Source organism: Petaurus breviceps, unplaced genomic scaffold (genome assembly GCF_028583685.1).
Source record: "Petaurus breviceps papuanus isolate PSGF00001 unplaced genomic scaffold, PetGlider_PUasm1.0 178, whole genome shotgun sequence".
In the NCBI taxonomy this organism is placed as follows: domain Eukaryota; kingdom Metazoa; phylum Chordata; class Mammalia; order Diprotodontia; family Petauridae; genus Petaurus; species Petaurus breviceps.
In genome coordinates, this window is record NW_027185777.1 from 16,610,414 (window position 1) to 16,632,393 (window position 21,980).

General features: G+C 35.2%; 1 protein-coding gene across 5 annotated transcripts in view; it reads right to left on the bottom strand.

Annotated features, from left to right (window-relative positions):
- The window catches only part of ARHGAP21 (Rho GTPase activating protein 21), a 144,047-nt gene that overhangs the window by 15,610 nt on the left and 106,457 nt on the right, over positions 1-21,980 (bottom strand). For 3 of the 5 annotated variants that reach the window (XM_069086316.1, XM_069086320.1, XM_069086319.1), the window contains 9 exons: positions 18,565-18,723; positions 6,511-6,669; positions 6,268-6,367; positions 5,612-5,648; positions 4,749-4,874; positions 3,200-3,484; positions 1,894-1,958; positions 1,638-1,774; positions 210-352 (listed from right to left, as the gene is read on the bottom strand). In XM_069086316.1, coding sequence (XP_068942417.1) covers positions 210-352; positions 1,638-1,774; positions 1,894-1,958; positions 3,200-3,484; positions 4,749-4,874; positions 5,612-5,648; positions 6,268-6,367; positions 6,511-6,669; positions 18,565-18,723 — 1,211 coding nt within the window. The remainder of the gene's footprint in view (positions 1-209; positions 353-1,637; positions 1,775-1,893; positions 1,959-3,199; positions 3,485-4,748; positions 4,875-5,611; positions 5,649-6,267; positions 6,368-6,510; positions 6,670-18,564; positions 18,724-21,980) is intronic. The other 2 variants (XM_069086322.1, XM_069086321.1) reach the window with 1 other exon arrangement.

Here is a 21,980-nt window from a genome sequence, read left to right on the forward strand (position 1 = left end):
TATATCTGGGGGTACCTACAAAATGTCAAAGAAATGAAAGGAAGGGCCCTGGCATGTGTGCACACACCCCTTCCAGGGGCGAATTTATGGAAAGACATGATTTTCCATGTCACAGATTGTTCTCTGTATCACTGGAGGCGAGCACCCACACTGATGAGATTACAGATGTCTTGGACTACTGGGGTACAAGCAGAGCTTTTGTCTCCTACCCGATTGGTATGAGCTGGGGGGCAGTCATCCAGTCTGACACCAAAGGTTCCTACAGCAGTTGGCTTTTTCTCAAAGGTTTTCCTCATGATGTTTGGAATGCCTTTTCTCCAGGTGCCTTTGTCTTTTGGAGGACTGGTGTCATCTTTGGTTATTATTGAAAACAAGGAGGTGATATATTTGGGAGAAAAGAGAGGAAACAAAAATGTTTCAATCATAATTCAAATACATGGACTGCTTTGGCTTAAATGGAATCCCTTTAATTTTTTTTAAAAGATGCACCAACTAACAATGCTGAAGGTCATCCTAATCCATCTCATCTTTTATTACCAAATGAAAAAGACCTTCTTCCATATATTTGAAAGTGCACTAAGTTTTTTTCATGCCTTTACAATGAATACTATGCTGAATTTTTCAATGAAAAAAATTCCACAAATGTTCAAAGTATCTAGTGTAAATAAGGTAACTGTGCTAGAGACACAGAGAAGGATTCTTTAAATATTCTAGATCCATGATCTTATACTCCAACATGTTTAAGTTTCTAATGCTCCTCTATTTATACTAATACATCTACACACATATTCATGCATGCATGTATGTGTGAGTACACATACTGACAGTCTGATCTCTTTTTTCTTTGAACCAGATGTGTGATATTATCAGCAGATGGAGCTCATGCTAGAAATACAGATTCCTGCTCTGCAACCACAGGGGCTCAGAGGTTAAGAGCCACAATCCATATGTGCCAGAGGAGAGATTTGAGTTCAGGTATTTTCTGATTCTGAGGTCAACTGTCTACCTGCTCTTCTATGCTGCCTCTCATTCTTATATCTAAACAGAAAAATAAAGGGCTGGATAATATGCCTGGGGGCTTTCAGATTTCTATTCCAGATGACATGACCATGCTGACTGGTCTTAGTGAGATTTTATTAAAGGGATATTTAAATTATTAGTGCCGGTAGTAGTGAGTCTTGTGAAGAAGAAAAGATGGAGCCTGAAATGAACTCAATTCCAAAGTGGGCCTCTTTAAGTACTAGGATAACCCATCTAATTTATGTGTATGTCATGGTAATTGCTTACCATCATCCAGGCTTAAGTTCTTGTACTTGCAATTTTAAGGAATACATTTTGCTTGCTTTTTTATTTTTGTAATATACGTACATGCATATACATGTACATATACACACACATACATACACACACATGTACATATATATGTACATGTATAATATATATATATTAACTGAGCCTAAGTCTGAACGGAAAAGTAACCCCAGGTCTATGGCCCTTTCAAGCTAGGTGTACCCAGCTACTAAGGGTTAATAAGAACAATATTTAGCAAAGAATTTTTAAAGTTAAAACATTTTTAGAATTTAATATTCTAAGTAGTCTTAATGAATGTGTTAAATTTATCCTATAAAAGCATGTACCTTTACTGAGGAGTTTTCTTTCTGACTCTTCTTTGGGAGAGTGTGGACTCTGAAATTTTGGTTCCGATTTAGTACCAAGCAAAGTTTGCCTGATACTGAGAGTCTGGCGAGGTGTTTTTGGCAACTGGTCTGCTTTGCTGAAGGAAGAAAATAAAGAGCTAACAGTTACTGGCTTTCTCTCCACACCCTCTCCCCTCCAAATCAACCAAAAAACAAAACAAAATACCAAACCCCTAACAGATGGTGGGCATCTTACCTCATCAGACTACTATATTCCTTTATCCTCCGGCTAATGAGGTCCCTGCTAGTGACTCCAGTATCCTATAAAACAAGCAAAGGCCAGATTGAAATATCAACTTCATGGAAATGCCCAATTTTTAAAACACCTAATAAGTGACCCTTTACATTTTCTCTCTGGAACCCTTTGGGGCTTGAAATAAATTGACAGAACCTACAAAATGCTGGTCAGGGATGCCTGAGATTTTAAAATAATTTTGAAATGAAAGAAAGCTGAGGGAATTTTGGCCTCAAATGCAGAAAGTTAAGCCTATTTTCATATGGAGAATTTGTCACATGAGTATCACTACCATATACATTATCCCATAGAAACCCTATTCACATCTTGCAGGATACCATGGTTTTTGAAAACATTGTATAGAGGAGAAAGGAGGCATAGTAAGATTTGGATGAATCAGATTCTGGGACTTATTCCCTGCCTGACACTGGACAAAGAACAGGAGCTTCTCTGAACTTGAGTAGGAGAAAGGAACCCTAGACCCGCTCTTACCCTCCCTGTCTTCAGTCTGCAAACAGTCAGTGACGTGAGAGCAGGCCCTTGGAGGCATCAGACAGGGCTGCCTCAAGCAGCGAGTTTCTCTCCCTAGTGGTATATGAACATCTTAGCCCAGCAGATAAAATGTGAGAAGGCACAGAATCAGCTTTCCAAGTAGTCTCAGTCTACTGGCAGAATTCTATCAATGGTCATAACCACAATAATGGGGCATTTTCCCAGTTGCCTTCTGTACATTATCTTGAGTATGCATCTTAAACTAATCGAAGGGTTATCATGTGAAAAGGGTGTGTGTGAGAGAAGTGCAAAACAAAGACCAACGGTTATGTTCTACAGAGGGAAAAGCTTCCCAAATATGAGAGGTGTGCAAAAAAGAAATGTGCTACCGGGGAAGGAAATGGGTTCCCTGTCACTGGAAATGTTGTCAGGGATATAATGGTGGGAATTTCTACCCTCAGATAGGAACTAGATGAGAATATCGCTGAGGTCCTTCTCAACTCTGAGATTCTATAAATTCTCCTTGTTCCTCACAAAAATCCTGTGAAATGGCTATCTTCCCATTAGAGAGAAAACAAGAGACAGAAAAGCTAAGGTACAGTGACAACGTCAGTCTCCTGATGAACAGTCCAATGGGGCTATTCAGGAGGCACAGCAAATCCATCCCCTACTCTCCCTGATCCAGAATGGTGAATTTCTAGGAGTTTTACAACAAATGGCATATACAATTAAGGCTCCCAGACTGAAATCTTGGGACCCACTCAGAAAAACGTACCTCTTCACTGAGATTGCTGCTCTCCTGGATGGTCTTGATCCAGGCTAACATGTCATCCCTGTCTTCCGCTTGAAACAAGTATTCACAGTCGGAGGTGGTAAGCCTGAATACGTTCTTCCTCTTGGTTTCACTGTAGGAGATATCTATCAAGCAGGCACTCACACTGATGGGCTGCTCTTCCTCTGACAGAGCTGTTTGTTCTCTCTTATCTTTGTGCAAGTAAAGCGAATGGCCCCGAAGGACAACATACATCTGTTTCCATGGCCGAATGCTCCCACCAACTCGCTGGAAAACATAACCATGGTAGACAGGACACTAACTGGAGGGTTTGTGCAAGGCTACTCATAAAAAATTATAGAGGGGGGCAGCTAGGTGGCACAGTGAGTAAAGCGCCGGCCCTGGAGTCAGGAGGACCCGAGTTCGGTTCTGGCCTCAGACACTTAACACCCACACACAAAAAAAAAACTAGCCGTGTAACCTTGGGCAAGTTACTTAACCCCAACTGCCCTCCAAAAGACAAAAAAAAAAATTATCGAGGGGGTGGCTAGGTGGCACAGAAGTCAGGAGGATGTTAGTTCAAATCCAGCCTCAGACTCTTGACACACTTACTAGCTGTGTGATCTTGGGCAAGTCACTTAATCCCAACTGCCCTGCCTCCCCCTCTCCAAAAAAAAGAGGTTACAGAAACCAACTCAAAAAGTATTCCCTTTTGGATAATTACAACTCAACTCTTACAAAGTGCTGTAAGTTATATGATGCGGACACATCCATAAACCTGAGCTATTATCCCTGCTCTTGAGGAAACCACAATCTAGTATACTGTAACCCAGATACAGTCAGAGTGAGGTAGAGTCAGAAGAGGGTGTTTTTAGGAGTAAGGACTGAGAAACCTCGAAGCATAAGATTGAACTAGCTTGGCCAAAAGGATCCAAAATATATTATGAACAAAAAATGAATAAAATTGATAAGGTGTTCAATAATTTTATAGCAAATGATACTATCCAAACAGACAACGAATTTATTATGGTGACCCTTAAAGATCTTTATTACTGAAAGGAACTTCACTCATGCTTAAGGTGGCCAATGAACACTTTGCAATTGTTTTTACAGTGAGATTTTCCCTGAAGGTCATAATATCTAGATAAAATTTAAAAATATTTAATTTAAAACCAAGTGAAATTACAACAGATTTAAACTGGAAAAGGATTTTGAGCCTTGTGTAAAATAGAAAATGATTATTTTTAAAAAATGTCTACTATGCGGATTAATATACCAATATACCATGTACCAATCTGAGCAAAGAACATTCATTCCTTTCTGGGGACTTCACATGCATGTTGCTCTAGTATTTGGACAAAAGTCCAAAATTCAAAACCAGTCAGAATGTTTCAAAATAGTCAAATGTCTGGATTTGGGAAAAGTAGGCAAATGAATGATTGAATTCTTGCAGATGTTTTCACCTTTGGTAGCTACAGATTTTACTTAAAAAGTTATTTTGCCGCGTGTTTAACTAGTTTGTACATTTAACAATATCTTTAAAATTTAATACCTTGCCCTTATCAGTGACAAGTTGTCGAAAATGGAGCCATCCTTCCTTGGCAGCATCACTAAATACCTCTGAAGAGGAATCTTTTCTGGACCCAGAGTCTTCAGAAGATTTCTGGCTGTCTAACACCTACAAAAAAAAGCCCCCAAATATAGTAAAATGTCTTCTATTTTCCCCTTTAAAATAATTTGTATGAAGAAGGAATCCAGGCCTGTGTAATCTTCAGTACTCAACTTTCTAATTCCTTGTGTTTCCAACTAAATTGGTTAGAACCTAACGAACACCTTCTTTACAATCTCTTTTGCATCTCCTAATCACTTGGTAAGCTCTACTTACCTTCCCTCACCAATTCTCACTAACTGAAACTCCCTCTACCTATGTAGGTCAGTACATTCTCTACAATTTACAGTCTTAGAGAGTTGCCTAGAGGACTGAGAGTCAAAGTAGAATTTATTTTTGTGTGAAAGTCCACAGAAAATATCTTAATAAAATCATATCCATTTGGTTATTAAGACTTTTGATAGTATAAAAAAAGTGCAAAAATGATGAATTTCACTGCCATGAGTATTTTACATCTAAGATTTTTTTTCATATTTAGCTTAACTAAATAATTTAGGAATATTTGGAAGAATGTTTGAGGTAACATACTTGACAAATATGTATTATATAAAAACTGGGTGAAGAGTTCAGCTTACATTTACTATTTTGTAATACTCTGAGAACTCACTGAAGAAAAAATTCAATATTTAAGTTACTAGTATAGGTTGACTGCTTGTATTCAATTCCATGATCAAGATGAGAGCTACAGTAATAAAAAATGAACAGAATCATTTATAATATACTTGAATAATAAACTAAACACCTACCTTGATTCCCTTCAAGCTAGATACATGCTTAAAAGACCTGTTGGGGAAATAAATTGTATCTGATTATCTATAACACATACTAAAAGGTTGTTCAAATACAGCAGGATGTTTCGAATGTGTCATATGGGAGAGGTAACATTCAATAAAAAGTTGACTCAAACAGTATTCTAAAGGGATTTTTTCAAGGGTAAGTGAAAACGTAATTAAAGAAGTTCCCTCTCAATTTTATAAATGTCTTTTTTCCTAATTGAAGTGATAAATTAAGGATCCCTAAGAGATGAATTATGATCCTCTGGTAGTGGCAACCAGGATTCTTTGTGCCTTCCTGCCTTAAAGTGGTATGCTCTGGGGACAATGAGAATGAATGGCATGGCATCTTTCTATTACTTTAAGTGTTTCCTCATAAGTAACTACCTCATCCTCCCCTGACAGTTCAAAAGGAAAAGGACAACTTCTAGGTATACTTAAGGGACCGTGTTAAAGTTAGTTTATTCATTCTGTACATCATCTGGTAAAAGGCATATATTTATTAGGGGTGACTTCAGTTTTTAGACCTTCCAATGTCATATATGAGAAAATCTAAAATGGAACATCTCAAAGTCTCTCTACACAGAGAGGTGTGTGTGAGTGTCTCACAGCAAATGCCCAGTACTCACCCTTTGGCCTCTTCTCTGTAATCATCCAGGCCTTCATCATAGGATTTTGATCTCTCAGTTTTTGAGTTGCGCTGGCCATCTAGGATGGGCCCAACAGATCCTACACATAAAATTGAACACTTAGATGCATACAGCTGGGGTTATGATTTGCTGCAATGATGATGAAATTATAAAATATCATGACCTCCTAGGTAAAAAACCAAAGTTAGAACTGGGTCTAGGCATTTATTAATTTATATTTACCATGATCGTGTGATAGCTGGCGTCGAATTAAAGGGGCTGAAGTTGTAAGGCTGGGAGGAATCGTTGCTATAGTGGGTACATGAGAGGTGGATGCCGAAATGACAGCAGAAGCAGGAATGTGTGCAATATCATGATCGATGCTTGGGCTGGTTGGCTCATCTATGAAGTGAGACAATATATTAACCTGTTAAGTGGTATCATTAACAGATCAGAAACTAAAGAATAATTTGGTAGAGTTTCTAGAGATGAATTTTAAAACTGGTTTAGTCAGTCATAAATCAGCTTGGGGTGGGGCAGACTTGATCTTATTCCCAGTAATATTTTAGTAAAGAGAGGAATCAATGACATTTAAAACTGATTATCACCATTGTAAGATACAGAAATTCAAAACACTAAATTGCTTAGAAAAAAGAATGAGCAATTCAATGAATAAAATGAGACTTGAGTGACATTATTCAAGAGAGAATTATAAAACAGGGATAAAAAAATAATAAAATTATTGTGAAATTAGTGTTTCCATATACTAAATTAGTTCTTTCATTAACTGATTATACAAGGTATTGAAATACAGCTCCCCAAATTTTACAAAATCAGATGTGTTAAATTCAGAAGAACAGCTCCCTCACCACAATTTCAGAGGTTCTGCAAGCATGTTTTACATAATTCAAAGAATTCAAGAATGGAAGACTTGATTAAAAATGAGTTCTCCTTAGTGCCGAAACAGTTTAACATGTCAAGCCTCAGTGATTGTCCCTTTACATTCTAATATCTTGAAGTAACTCATGATTTTTTTTTTTGGGGGGGGGAATATTTATCTTTTTAGAGACAGTGAAGGGACTGTATATATGTATGTTTATGGGTATATGTATATACGTGTACATATACACGTATTCATGTACATGTATATGTAGACACAAACCAAACAAGTAAACAGTTAACATTTTTCCTCATCAGGGAAAAAGTTTAAATACTAGAAAATCTTCAGTTTGGGGACATACTGATACATTACTAAAATGAATACATCGTTCTTTGCTTCAAAAGATTGCAAAAACCTATTAATCATGTAAAAGGCAAGGCAATTATCTTTTTAAATAGAATCAAAATTCAAGTGATCAAGAACAAAAAAGATGTGACTATGCATTTACTATACTTCTAAAAACAAAAATGCCTCCCCAAAATCATGAATTGCTTTAGGATATTAGAATGTCAGGAGACAATCAGCAAAGCTTGACAAACTGAATGATGTAGTATTTTTTTTACAAAATTCTTTTTTTCTTTAATATTTTGTGATTCAAATCTTTAAATGATGAATTGGCTATTTCATCCAAGGTTATTTCCTTTGCCTTGGTAGTTATGGAAATGAGAGAAAATATTTCTGACTTAGCAATTCAAAATATATAAAGCCTTGCCAGTGGGAATTATTCCCTTTTCCAAAAGCAAAGGGACATTGGAAGATGAGAAAATTCATGAAGTCTAAAAATAAAAACACTCTTAAGGTAAAGTGTTCTACTTAGTGGTGATGGTGTTTTTCACAACAAAGCAGGATTTAATATAACATCTTCAACAAATATGATGTATTCTGAAATTTAAGATCAGAAATCAATCGAGTGGTTATGTGTTAAAACAGCTGGTGGAAGAAATTAAATAACGCATTGTTGACCTAATTAGACAGCAAAGACAAAATAAACACCAAATTAGGAATTAATCTTAACATCCTCTTAAACTTGACCAAACTCTAAAACCATAGTACTTGCAATCAACTGGTTCCAAATATTTGCAAAATTAAGAATACCTATAAAGATGTATAAAACAAACATGCATGTATATATGTGTATATGTGGGTATGCGTGGGACATCCTCTATGGTGTAAATATCATATTCAAATAAGAGATTATTAAATAAAAATTGTAAAAAGACAATAGAATTCTGCTTCAGAGAAATTTCATCTATACTTCATACAACTTAGAGAGGAAAATTACATATTTCCAAACATGTACAAACACATTTATATGTGCAGAAACATCAAGAACTTCTAATTAATTTAAAACACTTGTTATATTTGTTGAAATGTTTTTTCTATTTTTCCTTACTTTAAAATACTGAGATTCCTCTTCATACTTCAGATTTCTACAATAAATTTTTGTAGCTATTTATAGATGTTCCTTCCTAATAATGAATTAAATACAGAAGCAAGAACTTCTGTTTTTGTAGATTTCCTGTATGTAATGCTGTTTTATCAGAAATGACATAAAAATACCTTGAATACCTGAAAAATTTAAAAAACCCAAATGAAAAAAAAAATCCAACAATGAATAAATGTGCTGCTTTGAAAATTTAATTGAGAATTCTCTTTCTACAATGGAATTCTATTATCTTATAGATGAAGTTAATAAGGCCTAAAGATTAGTCCCCTGGTCATGTGATGTTGCTAGTGGCACAGGAATATAGTGGAAACTAGAGCCAGTAACAAAGTTAGGAAAGAAAAACAAAGAAAGTAATGTGAGGGTCTAGACACATCACTGTAAATCAAAGGTTAACTGAGAAAGGTGCCTTCCTTAAAACACTAATTAATCGTTTCTGCTGAGTTAAACAGAACTTCCCTTCAGTTAATTCTGAATCAATCTGAACAAACACATAAGTAGTATTTTGCTGGCACTATTATGCTCTTCTATTGAAAGCAGATGAGTTCTTATGGTTTGTGACTTGCTCATTTCCTCTTTTTACTTTGTGGATATAAAAATATTTGTTCAATTTTATCTACAAAAAGTTTCTTGAACCTTACCTCTGACCTTTCTCTTCAAGTAACATGACCTCTGAATACCATTAATCCCTCTTATAAATCTAGTGGGCTCTATAACAGCAGCTCAACTAAACTTTTAGAGATGCCAAACAACTGAACAGTTATTCAGAGTGAATAACTGTTGCCATGAAGCAGTTAGAACAGAACTGAGACTCACCAAGATGGGATAGAAGACCAAGAATGCTAAATAACTACCAAACAGCAACAGCAGGTCTGAGACTTGACTGCTCTTCTTGTGATGCGAAGTTCAGCAATGTTTTTTATCTCCTTCAGACATTATAGGTCTCCCCCCCCCTTTAAACTTTATAATGATGGAGGTGGCCCTATATTCTCTAGGCTCACGATGGAAAGGTTTTGAATAAAGATTATGTGACAGATAATTCCCCCATGATCAGACTGAGTTCACAGAGGCCAAAGGACTGGCTGACCAGCTCATGAATGTTTTTGGCCACAATGATTTATTAAATACCACTTTAGCTCATTTATACAGGAGGTCCCAAAAGACTTCTTAGATTCGCGGTACAGCTTGCAAAGCACCGTATATATATAGAGTGAGTCCCCAAAGTCTCCATACAGTTTTAAGCTTTAATAGAGACAGATCTTAAAGCTTAAAACGGAGACTTTGGAGATAATGCTGTAAGATCCAATGTGGGCCCCACAGTAACCAGGGTGGGCTCATAATACAAGATCTTTACCCCACTCCCACTTTATAGCTGCAGAAGGTTAGGGCTTTGCCTACAGACACCCAGGCAGGAGAGCAGGAGTGCCGGGACATTCAGAGAGGGGCCTTTTTATTCTGCACTCAGGTTTTCTTTCTGCTACATTTCCATTGCCCCATTACTCCACTAAGGCTTTGAGAAGAAGCTACAACCTGCTTCCATGGAGGAAGTACCCAAACGGAAGAAACCACAAATCTTTTGAAGTACTAAAGAAAGTTAATCTCTGCTTCTCCTCCACTGGGTTTAAACTTCCCCATGGCTCTCTCAAAACTCAGGGGTAAAAACTTGAGTTAATACTTAATTTAGGATTTGCCTAATGCCTAATTAAATAGGCTGTAATTTTTCTTTTTTAATAGCCCTTCTTAGCTCATTAAATAATATTTGTGAAATGCTTTGCGAACTTTGAAGTGCTACATAAGTGGTTGATATCATTATATGGAATTTTCTTTCATTCCTATTTTATTCATCTTGTTTTGTTTCTAAATGAAAGACAGAAATAGCACATTCTGGAGGGAAGGCTATTCCTAACATTAGCAAGTGTGAATTTCCTTATCTAGAAAAGTATTTCCACTCCATCTGAAGGACTTCTTTTAACAGGGCTTTTGTCACACTCAAATGAGACAATGTATATTGTAAACTTCAAAGTGCTCTACAAACAGTATGTACAATTTTTGCTACTGAATTTTACTGTTTCTGAGTAATTCCATTTCTCATATTGTCAAGGTTTTTAAACTCTACCCAATTTTATAAATATCTTATAATCAAGAATTTTCATTAACTTAAAAATGACTGTCCCTTCAGTAGTCTGGATTTTTTAGAAGGCACAATATTCTCTTTTAAAATATGAACACTACATTTGTCTTTTTAAGTTAAATTATTTTTAGTTTTCAACATTCACTTCCATAAGTGTTAAATTTTCTCTCCCTCTCTTCTCAAGACAGCACACAATCTAATATAGGCTCTATATCTACATTCCTGTTTTCACATTAGTCATGTTGTACAGAAGAATTATAGCTAATGGGAAAAACCATGAGAAAAAAAAAAAACAAAATAAGAAAATAGTCTGCTTCACTCTGCATTCAGACTGTAGTTCTTTCTCTGAATGTGGATGGCATTTTCTATCATGAGTCTTTGGACTTGTTTTAGGTCCTAGCATTGCTGGGAAGGGCTAAGTCTATCAAAATCAGTCATCGCACATTGTGGTTATTACTGTGTACAATGTTCTCCTGGTTCTGCTCACTTCACTTGGCATCAATTCATATAAGTATTTCCAGGTTTTTCTAAAGTCTGCCTCTTCATCATTTCTTATAGCACAACAGTATTCCATTCCATTCATACACCATAACTTGTTCAGTCATTCCCCAATTGATGGGCATCCCCTTGGCCACCACAAAAGAGCTGCTATGAATATTTTTGTACATGTGCATCCTTTACCCATTTCTATGATCTCTTTAGGATACAGCCCTAATAGTGGTGTTGCTGGGTCAAAGGGTATATACATTTCTATAGTCCTTTGGGTACAGTTCCAAATTGCTCTCCAGAATGGTTGGCTCAGCTCACAGCTCCACCAACAATGAATTAATATTCCAATTTTCCCACATCTTCAACACTTTTAATTTCCCTGTTTTGTCATGTTAGCTAATTTGATAGGTATGATGTGGTACTCTCAGTTGTTTTAATTTGGATCTCTCTAATCAGTAGTGATTTAGAGCATTTTTTCACATGACTATAGTTTTAATTTCTTCCTCTGAAAAACTGCCTGTTCATATCCTTTGACCATTTATCCATTGGGGAACGACTTGTATTCTTGTAAATTTGACTCTTCTGTATATAATTTAGAAATGAGGCCTTTATCAGAGATACTATTTGTAAAAATTCTTTCCCAGCTTTCTGCTTCCCTCCCAATCTTGGTTTCATTGGCTTTGTGCAAAAAATTTTCAATTTAATGTAATCAAAATTATCCATTTTGAATTTCTATCTTGTTTGGTCATAAATTCCTCCTTTCTCCATAAATCTGAGAGATAAACTATTCATTGCTCCCCTAATCTGTTTACAGTATCAGCCTTTATTTCTAAATACCATTTGGACTTTATTTTGGTATAGGTGTGAGATAATGGTCTATGCCTAGTTTCTGCCATACTATTTTCCAGTTTTCCCAGCAGTTTTTGTCAAATAGTAAGTTCTTATCCCAGCAGCCGGGGTCTTTGGGTCTATCAAACAGTAAATTGCTATAATTATTGACTACCCTGTCTTGTGCAACCAACCTATTCCACTGATCTATTTTTTTTTAGCCAGTACCAAGTAGTTTTGATGATTGCTGCTTTATATAAACAATTTAAGAACTAGTATGGCTAGGCCACCTTCCCTACCATTTCTTTTCACGAATTCCCTTGATATTCTGGACTTTTTGTTCTTCCAGATGAATTCTGATATTTTTTCTAGCTCTATAAAATAATTTTTGATAGTTTGATTGCTATGACAATGAATAAATTAATTTAAGTAGAATTATAATTTTTATTATATTAGCTTGGCCTACCCACAAGGCAGTTGCTGTTTTTCCAATTATTTAGATCTGACTTTGTGTGAAAAGTGTTTCACAATTGTGATCATATAGTTTCTGCATTTGTATATTTTATGTCTACAGTAACTTTAAATGGAATTTCTCTTTCTACTTCTTGTTGGGCTTTGTTAGTAATATATAGAAATGCTGATGATCTGTGTGGGCTTATTTTATATCCTGCAACTTTGCTAAAGTTTTTTATTATTTCAAAGTTTTTTACTTGATTCTCTAAGTATAACAGCATATCATCTGCAAAGAGTGATAACTTAGTTTCTTCTTTACTTAATTCCTTCAATTTCTTTTTCTTTTACTGCTAAAGCTAACGGTTTCTACTACCATATTAAAAAACAGTGGTAATAACGGAAATCCAATCTTATTGGAAATGCATCTAGCTTATCCCCATTATATATAATACTTGCTGATAGTTTTAAGTAGATGTTACTTATTTTAAAGAAGCCTTCATTTATTCCTATGTTCTCTAGTATTTTTAATAGTGATGGGTGTTGTATTTTGTCAAAAGGGGTTTTTTTTTTTGCATCTATTGAGATAATCATATGGTTTCTATTAGTTTTGTTGTTGATATGATGAATTACATTGATAGTTCTCCTAATACTGAACCAGCCCTGCATTCCTGGTATAAATCCTACCTGATCAAAGTGTATTATTCTTGTGATAAGTATATTCATTAGGTAAATTGATCTATAATTTTCTTTCCCTATTTTGGCTCTTCCTGGTTTAGGTATCAGTACCATATTTTGTATCATAAAAAGAATTTGGTAGGAACTCCTTCTTCACCAATTTTCCCAAATAGTCTATATAGTACTGAATTAATTGTTCTTTAAATGTTTGCTAGAATTCCCCTGTGAAACCATCTAGCCCTGGAGATTTTTTCCTAGGGAGTTCATTGATTGCTTGTTCAATTTTTTTTCTAAGATGGGGCTATGTATTTTACTTCCTCTTCTGTTAATCTGGGCAATTTATCGTTTTGCAAATATTCATCCATTTCACTAAGACTTTCAAATTTATGGGCATACAGTTAGGCAACATTTCCTCTCCATTGGTGGTAAATTCACCCTTTTCATTTTTGATACTGATAATTTGGTTTTCTTTTTTTAATCAAATTAATCAAAGGTTTATCAAGTTTGTTTTTTTTTTCATGAACCCACCTCTTGGTTTTATTTATTAGTTCAATAGTTTTCTTAATTTCAATTTTGTTAATCTCTCCTTTGGTTTTCAGTATTTCTAATTTGGCACTTGAGGATTTTTAATTTGTTCTTTTTCTAGCTTTTCTCAGTTGCATGCCCAATTCACTGATCTCCTCTTTCTCTATTTTATTTTACTAGAAAAAGATCAAAGGATAAATAGAAAACTACCTTACAGACTTGTTTTATGTTAAGTTGCTCCCAGTAACCCAAATGTTGGTACTGTATTTTCCAACAATGAGGTTTATATTTCTGACTTAGGAACTCATTAAAAAACACCACAACACTGATATGATAGACATTACATAAAATAAAGCACTGCAACAAGGATCAACTTCTATACTCACTGCAAGTAATAAAATTATGTTAACTCCTATAAAATGAACCTGATACAGTAATTATGAGAAGCTCCAGCAAAGCCAAATAAAGTTCACAAAAGTACACCTAAATGATAAATTTGACCTAAAATATGTCAGCAATGTGAAATTTTTTTGTTTGTTTGGGGATTTTTTGCTTTTTGGAGGGGGGAAGGCAGGGTAACTGGGGTTAAGTGACTTGACCAAGGTCACATGGCTAGTAAGTGTTAAGGGTCTGAGGCCGGATTTGAACTCTGGTCTTCCTGACTCCAGGGCCAGTGCTCTATTCACTGCGCCACCTAGCCGGCCCAGCAATCTGAAATGTTAAACAACATCAATCGTAATAACTAAACAAATTTCATTCCTTTTGCACATAATAACCTTTCAAATAAACACTTAAAAGATGATTATTGTTCTTTCCCCCAGTCTTGTCTTCTCTGGACTTACCAGGTGCCTAGCACTATACTAAGTGCTTCATAATTATCTCTTTTGGTCCTCACAACAACCTGACATACAGATGCTACTATTTTCATTTTGTACATGAGGAAACTGAGGCAGAGGTTAAGGAACTTGCCCAGAGTCACATAGCTAGTAAGTGTCTTAAAATTAAGATGGTTAACGATAATTTTGAATACCTAATAAGTACCAACTTGGTATTCAGAAGGAGGGAGAACTGGGATGTTTCAGAGGCTCTGCAGCAGTGGTGTCAAACTCAGGAAACACATAGGGCATATCTTGACCTAGACAACTGCAAAGGAACATCGTCTATGTTGTACTGGCTTTTAATTTATTCTGTTCAGGTCCCACTTGGGAGTTTGGCAAGGCCAGGTTTGACATCTCTGTTCTACACCTCTTATAAAAGCCCCCTTCTGTTAATAAAATTTACCACAGTACACAGAGATTTTCAAAATCATACTATTATGTTACTCTTTTCAAAAGCAGCCTTTGCAGTGTCTTAATATTTGAAGACATTTTGCTAATAACTTTAGTAGTGAAAAGATGGAGGGTAGGGATCTCTTAAGATCATATTCTCTTCAATTTCTTTCATTATAGAAAATATGAATCTCATATTGAAAAGATCTCAAAAGTTCATCTAATTCAAATCATAACTGGCCAAAAAATCCCAGTTAAACCAGGTCATTTAGCTTTCACTCCAAGACATGAGATTGGTGTATACTATTTCAACTCTGTGGAATACAGTTTTCTTGTATGTAAAATGAGGCCATGGGACTAGATAATCTCCAAAGGTCTTTCCAGCTTCAATATCCCATAAAACCATAAGGAATAGATATTTGGTATCAATACTATTTTACATGTAATTGGGAAATAAGATATACCGGCACTGGGGCATAGAGATCCACTGGAAAAGTCGAAAGGGGTATGGGAGAAAATATGGGAGAGAGCAGATTGGAGGAGGGGATATCCTGTGGGACTGATGTTTGGGGGGGAGGGAGGGGAAAAACAGGGAGAAAATTTGTAACTCAAAATCTGGCAGAAAAGAATGATGTAAATCAGAAGTTAATAAAGCATTTGAACAAAAAAAAAAAAGGAATAGATATTTGGTGGGGGAGAACTATTCCTAATTAGGGAGCAAGAGAATGAAGATGTCAGTAAAGGAAGCAAAAGTTTGTTCAGGGAAGTAGGAGAATCGAGAAAGTGAAGTATCATGGAACTGACAGAATTGTTCTATTTTATGAACTAACTTCCTAAGTTGAAATCAGACTGAGATGAGAGGCCGTGTTTCATAATTCTCTTGTTTTTCTCACAGGAACTGGTACACTGTTTAGTGTACAGTCGGTGCTCACTCAGTTAAATATGCTGAATGATTTTCAGATTCACTGTGTTCTGTGAGGTGATGTCAATTCAATTAAGACTTTCCACTGAATAAATACCTTAATATTTATCTATAAAGCAACACTTAAAACAGATTAGTGTTAAAATGTCAAGTGGCAAAACAAGCGAACCCATTCCACACACCTAGAGGACATGCTTGGGTATCCTACAGTTTGGAGTTCCAGTGACTCTGCCTGTTCTCCTGCCATACTATGCCACAGCTGTTAATCCAAATTCTTCATTTTCTCACGTTTCTCCATTTACCTGTCCCAACAATTTTTTGGAAGATAATGACCGGCTAGTAGCATGTCTCAAATTTTATAAAAGCTCCCTTGATGTGTGTATGTATGTGTGTGTGTGTGTGTGTAATAATTGCAAAACTGAATAAATAATGATGCTATAAATTTAGATACAGATATAGGTAGAATCGTTTTAGACAAAACTGATACATGAAATTTTTAAATTTACCAAGTCGAGAATGTAGTATGGTTATTCATTTTACCTAAAGATCTAGTCTAATATTCTTTTAAATAATTGATTCTTTTATGCATCTAAGAGAGAAAATGTGGTGGTAGTAGAACACTACACCACAAAAAAGACAAGTGCCAAGCCACTGAGTCTTTAAACACAACTACGTTACCAGTTATTAATACCTTGGGTAAGTCACCCAAATTGTTTCCACAAACACATACTAGGGCTGCTGAAATGGATAATTTATAAGTACATTTCCAGCTTTGAAATTCTATGATTCAATGTCTCCTATGCCTAATGGAATTGAGTGGAACAAAGACATATATCTACAGAAAGATAACTGTTAGAGAGCAGCTAGGTGGCACAGTGAGTAAAGCACCAGCCCTGGAGTCAGGAGGACCCGAGTTCAGTTCCAGCCTCAGACACTTAACACCCACACAAAAAAACTAGCCGTGTAACCTTGGGCAAGTTACGTAACCCCAATTGCCCTTCAAAAGGCAAAAAAAAAAAAAAAAGATAACTGTTAATGGGAGGAGCATAGAAGAAAATCTTTTCATGGTTGATATAATTATGGCAGAAGAAAAGCACATAATCAATGTATATTATTTTTGGGGAACTTGAATTTACAATTTTAATCAAGGATGAATTCATGCAATTCAGTAAATCAGGATTTTTGGCAACAGAATAATCTAGTACAAGAATCTGTTTTTGATTCATTTTTGCTATTTATTTTCCCTTCCACTAGTGTGCCTTTTCCTCCACTACCCTACAACTTGTATTTTTTTATATTAGACCATGATGAGTTAACACCATACATTCATACACTTGCTTTCTCACCAATCTCAAAAACACACTAAACATACATAAGGGAAAACAGTGGCTTTCTAAAAGCTAGAAATGGTGATTATGTTATGCACAAGGTTCCCAAATTTTTGTTGTTCAGTGTTTGACTCTTCAGTAACACTAAATTTATTTCTTCACTAAGGTTTTTGGGGTCCCTTCCCTGCCCTCTGGGAAGGAAGAGTATGAGAGGGAAGCATAATAAGCACAGCATTCATTGAAACCTACTAGAATATGTAATCACAAAACTTTTGAGCATTGGGGTTTGAATTCTACCTCAGACTCTTAAAACTGTGTGACCCTGGGCAAGTCACTTCTGGGCATCTGTAAAGTGAGGGGTTTGGATTCAATCTCTCAAGCTATGATCCTATACTAAGTGGGTCAAATGTTCCAAACAAAGTAACACAATTCAAGTATGTTCTAAATACTCTGATCTAAAATATGGGCAAAGGAAATACTGCTGACCTACTTGGCTTTTTGCTTAGATGAGTTAAAATCAAAGCTTCTAAATACCATCAGGGGTGACCAAACATTATATATTCATTCAATCAGCAAAACACATATTGGCTTTACATGATAAATGCTATGTGGAATCTAAAGTACAAATAGAGTCACTGTCTTCATATAGCTCACTCTTGATTTATACATAATTTTTTTTAAATTACATAATCTGCTTATTTCATTAAGAACATGTGAAAAGTGGACAATGAAAAACTGGCCTAGACTCCTAATATAGGACTTTAGAATTGCAGGTCTTCAGAGAGGATCAATATACATTTTCCACTAGTAGACTACTACCCTTGAAGTAATGACTCCTGGCGTGGCTAGGTGGCACAGTGAATACAGCACCAACCCTGGAGTCAGGAGGACCTGAGTTCAAATCCAGCCTCAGACACTTAACACAAAACTAGCCATGTAACCTTGGGCAAGTCGCTTAACCCCATCTGCCCATCCAAAAAAAAAGAGTAATGACTCCTATTAGCTCTCCATTAAAATAAAGGGATGAGACTGCTTGTGGGGTGATCTGTTTATAAACTGTCAAAACTCATTTCTACTCTCTTAATATCGAGATATTAATCAAATATAATCAAAATAATACCCATCAAAGTGATTTGATTTTTCATTTTTAATTGAAAAGATATTTAATTCAACATTTGGATGTGTGATTTAATTGTTTTAGCAATCAAAGGTTTGATCCTTTTTACATGAAAAGAAAAATTGGGTTGGGAGGGGATAATTTTTTCATATCTGCTTTTAATTTATTTATACTTACCATGATCACATGGTAGTTGACGTCGAACTAAAGGGAGTGGAGTTGTGAGGCTGGGAGGAACTGTTGCTATAGTGGGCACTTGAGAGGCAGGTGTAGAAATGAGAGCACAAGCAGGACCATGTGCAATATCATGGTTAATGCTAGGGCTAGTCAGCTCATCTACAAGGTAATATGCAACAAATTAGCACAGAAAAGAATCTAGTCTTTAAAACGGAAAGTGGAAGCATTACCTTCAGACTGGCTGCTGCACAAACTATCAAAACCCACTTGAATAAATATTTGGTTATCTTGTCACTGGATTAGATCAGAAAATGTCAACTGAAAAGATTTCTACGATAAATAATGGACCTAACTTGAGAGTCAAGAAATATTAAAAATTTTTAATGTCAAGAATTCCATCACCTAGTTAAAAATTCGTTCACTGACGTGTCTGGAAAAACTAATTTATATTTGCTAGACTGCTAGATTCATATACTGACTCAGTTGTGCTAACATGAGAGGAAGACTTTGAAGTTGTTACCAGGGACTTCTTTTATGGTTTTAAAGGTCTAAACCCCTTTAGATGATTATTCTTAACACTATTTAGAATCATTTTAAGATAAGTATTTCTTCTATATAAAGACAACTTGTATTTTACAAAAACTGAATATATTTTAGGTTAAAGTTCAAATTTTTTTGCATAAATTAGTGATTTTGTAACAAAGTTTAATAGATGGTCTCTACAACATTTAATAGAAAATATGAAGATCATATATTAGAAGGAAAAGAAACTAACCTCAAAAGAATTAAATGGCAAATAATTTGCTTTTCATAAGCTTGAAACAAATGCTGTAATTTATTGTTTAAGACTAGAGCAATTTAATCATACAGGGTAAGAATGTACAGACAAATTTAAAGCTTAAAGTCAGTCATTTTTAGGGGTATAACTTAAAAAGAAAAAGAGAAAGTTCACATTTTAACCAAATAAACTGATTCACAGGAATTGATTAAGCTCTTACTACTGTATTATGGTAAGCTATATTATATATATGTTATATATATATATATAAAATATGGTAAGCTATATATTATGGTAAGCTATATACTTGGGAGATACATAGGAAAGCAAAAATAGTCCTTGCCCTAAAAAAGCTTATGTTCTAATGAATGGAGACATCAAAAAATAATTAGAGAGCATTATTATAATGATGCAGCACCTTAGAACTTACAAAGAATTTTATGTACATACATCTCACTTCTTTCCTACAACTCATGAAATAGATAGGTTATACAATCTCCATTTTATAGATGAATAAAACTGAGGCTTAGAGAGGTGGCTTGCTAAGTGTCACACAATAAAATTAATAAATAACAAAGCCAAGAGTTGAACCTACTTAAAAATGAGCTCAAGAATTATATTAAATAATACAAACTGACTTTTGTAAAAAATCATTTCCGATCCAAATCTTTAATGCTACCCATCAGTATAGGTACAGGTGGAACTTCCTTTTATCAGATTTTAGACATAAACATATATATTTAATACTAAGACGAGAAATTGGGGCATGGTTATACTTTATAGATTTTTTTCAAAATGGTATACTTTATTACTGTAATATCATTCCTCTGAATAACTGCTTTTAAAATAGATTTTAAAGTCATTTGATAAATATGCAACTTTTCAGAAACCTCTACTGCAGAAAACAAGATGTTTCTATTTTACATGTCAAGTACTCAGGATTTAAGTGAAAGATCTGAGGATTTAGTGAATCAGAATGATTTCTCTTTATAATATATACTTGTTTTTTTCTTTTAAAAAATGAGAATGAAAATGGCTATTATCTAAAATGCTCCTCAAAAACATATAAAGACAACCATGATAGTTGATAGCAACTGTCATCAGATAACTAACTTACTTCCCATACCTGCACATATAATGGTCTTTTGGTTCAAAATGACTGTGTTCAATAACATGGAAAACAGGTTATGTGAGTACAAAATAAAACTGCTGCAAGATAACTGTAGTGCCTTTTGACATGAGTATATAGGTGCCCAAATCTTGGAGAAATGAGCACAAATTGGTTAGCAGGCTTATAATGGCAAATTTGGACAAAGAACCATGTGTAAGCAGTTTAAAAGTTAGACTATGTTAATGTTTATTCAAGAGAGAAATCCTGTCAAGTCTTTTGACTTTGACTAGGTAAGACAAGAGGAGTATGACAGATACTACATAAAATCACTGACTTGGCTTTGGAAAACATCATGATATTTTTACAGTAGATTTGCCATCCCACATACATTTATGCTAAAATTTTTCCAAGGGCTAGTCTACACTGGGTTTCTTCCCTAAAAATACAATTTAAAAAGTCAAAGAAAAGGTCAGTAAAAAGAATGACTAACAGAAACCAACCTGTAACACTGTGATCATGGATAACAAAAAATAAGGTTATCTGTATTAAAATAACCCAAAAACTGATTCACTTGTTTTAACCAATGGTAGATTAGTAATAGAAAAAACCAGACTTCCTAGGCAAACTGTGAAGCTTGACACTACTTATCAAATAGGTAGTATCAATCATCTTTTTCCCCCTCTCATTTTTAAACAAGCTGAGATAGATACTTGGGAAACCCCGAATATTTCCATTTAATTTAGGAGACTTTACAAACCGCATTTTCATCAAAGATTAAGACACAGCTCACAAAGAAATAAAGAACAGTAATATAGGGACGGCCAGGTGGCTCAGCAAGTAAGAGTACCAGTGTCGGGATGACCTGGATCCAATCCGGGCTCAGACACTCAGCACCACACCCAGAAATAACTGGCCGTGTCACCTTGAGCAAGTCACTTAACCCTGATGGCTTAAAAAAAAAAAAGAAAGTAAAACAGGAAAGAAACCTGTGGATACTTTTTTGATTACCCATGATCAGTCAAGAATACACAATTAGCTCTTTCAATATATAAATGCACTGCAGAAGATTTTTTTCTGAAATAATATAATCACTGTGTCAAACTGCTTTGCTAATTTAATATTTTTTGTGATATGAATGGTTGGTTCTGTGTTACTGTTAATTTGGCAGAAGCCATTAAATAGGTATTAAGGACAAAGTCATGGTATATTTCAAGTTCTCATTCTGTTTTGGCATATGAATAATTTCCAAAAAGAAAAAAAGTAAATAATAAAAACCTTAGAGTAAATGGCACAGAACAAACATGGCAGGATAAGATGGAAAAACCTGAACTGTCTGGCCTAAAGGCACTTCAAAATATCATTTATTTTTTATCCCAATTCAAAGCGGGCATATCTGTCCTACTGCATATCAGAAGGCTAAAGTATGGTGGTTAAAAAGAATAACGTGGGGGGCAGCTAGGTGAAGCAGCGAATAAAGTGCCGGCCCCAGAGTCAGGAAGACCTGAGTTTGGATCTGGCCTCAACACC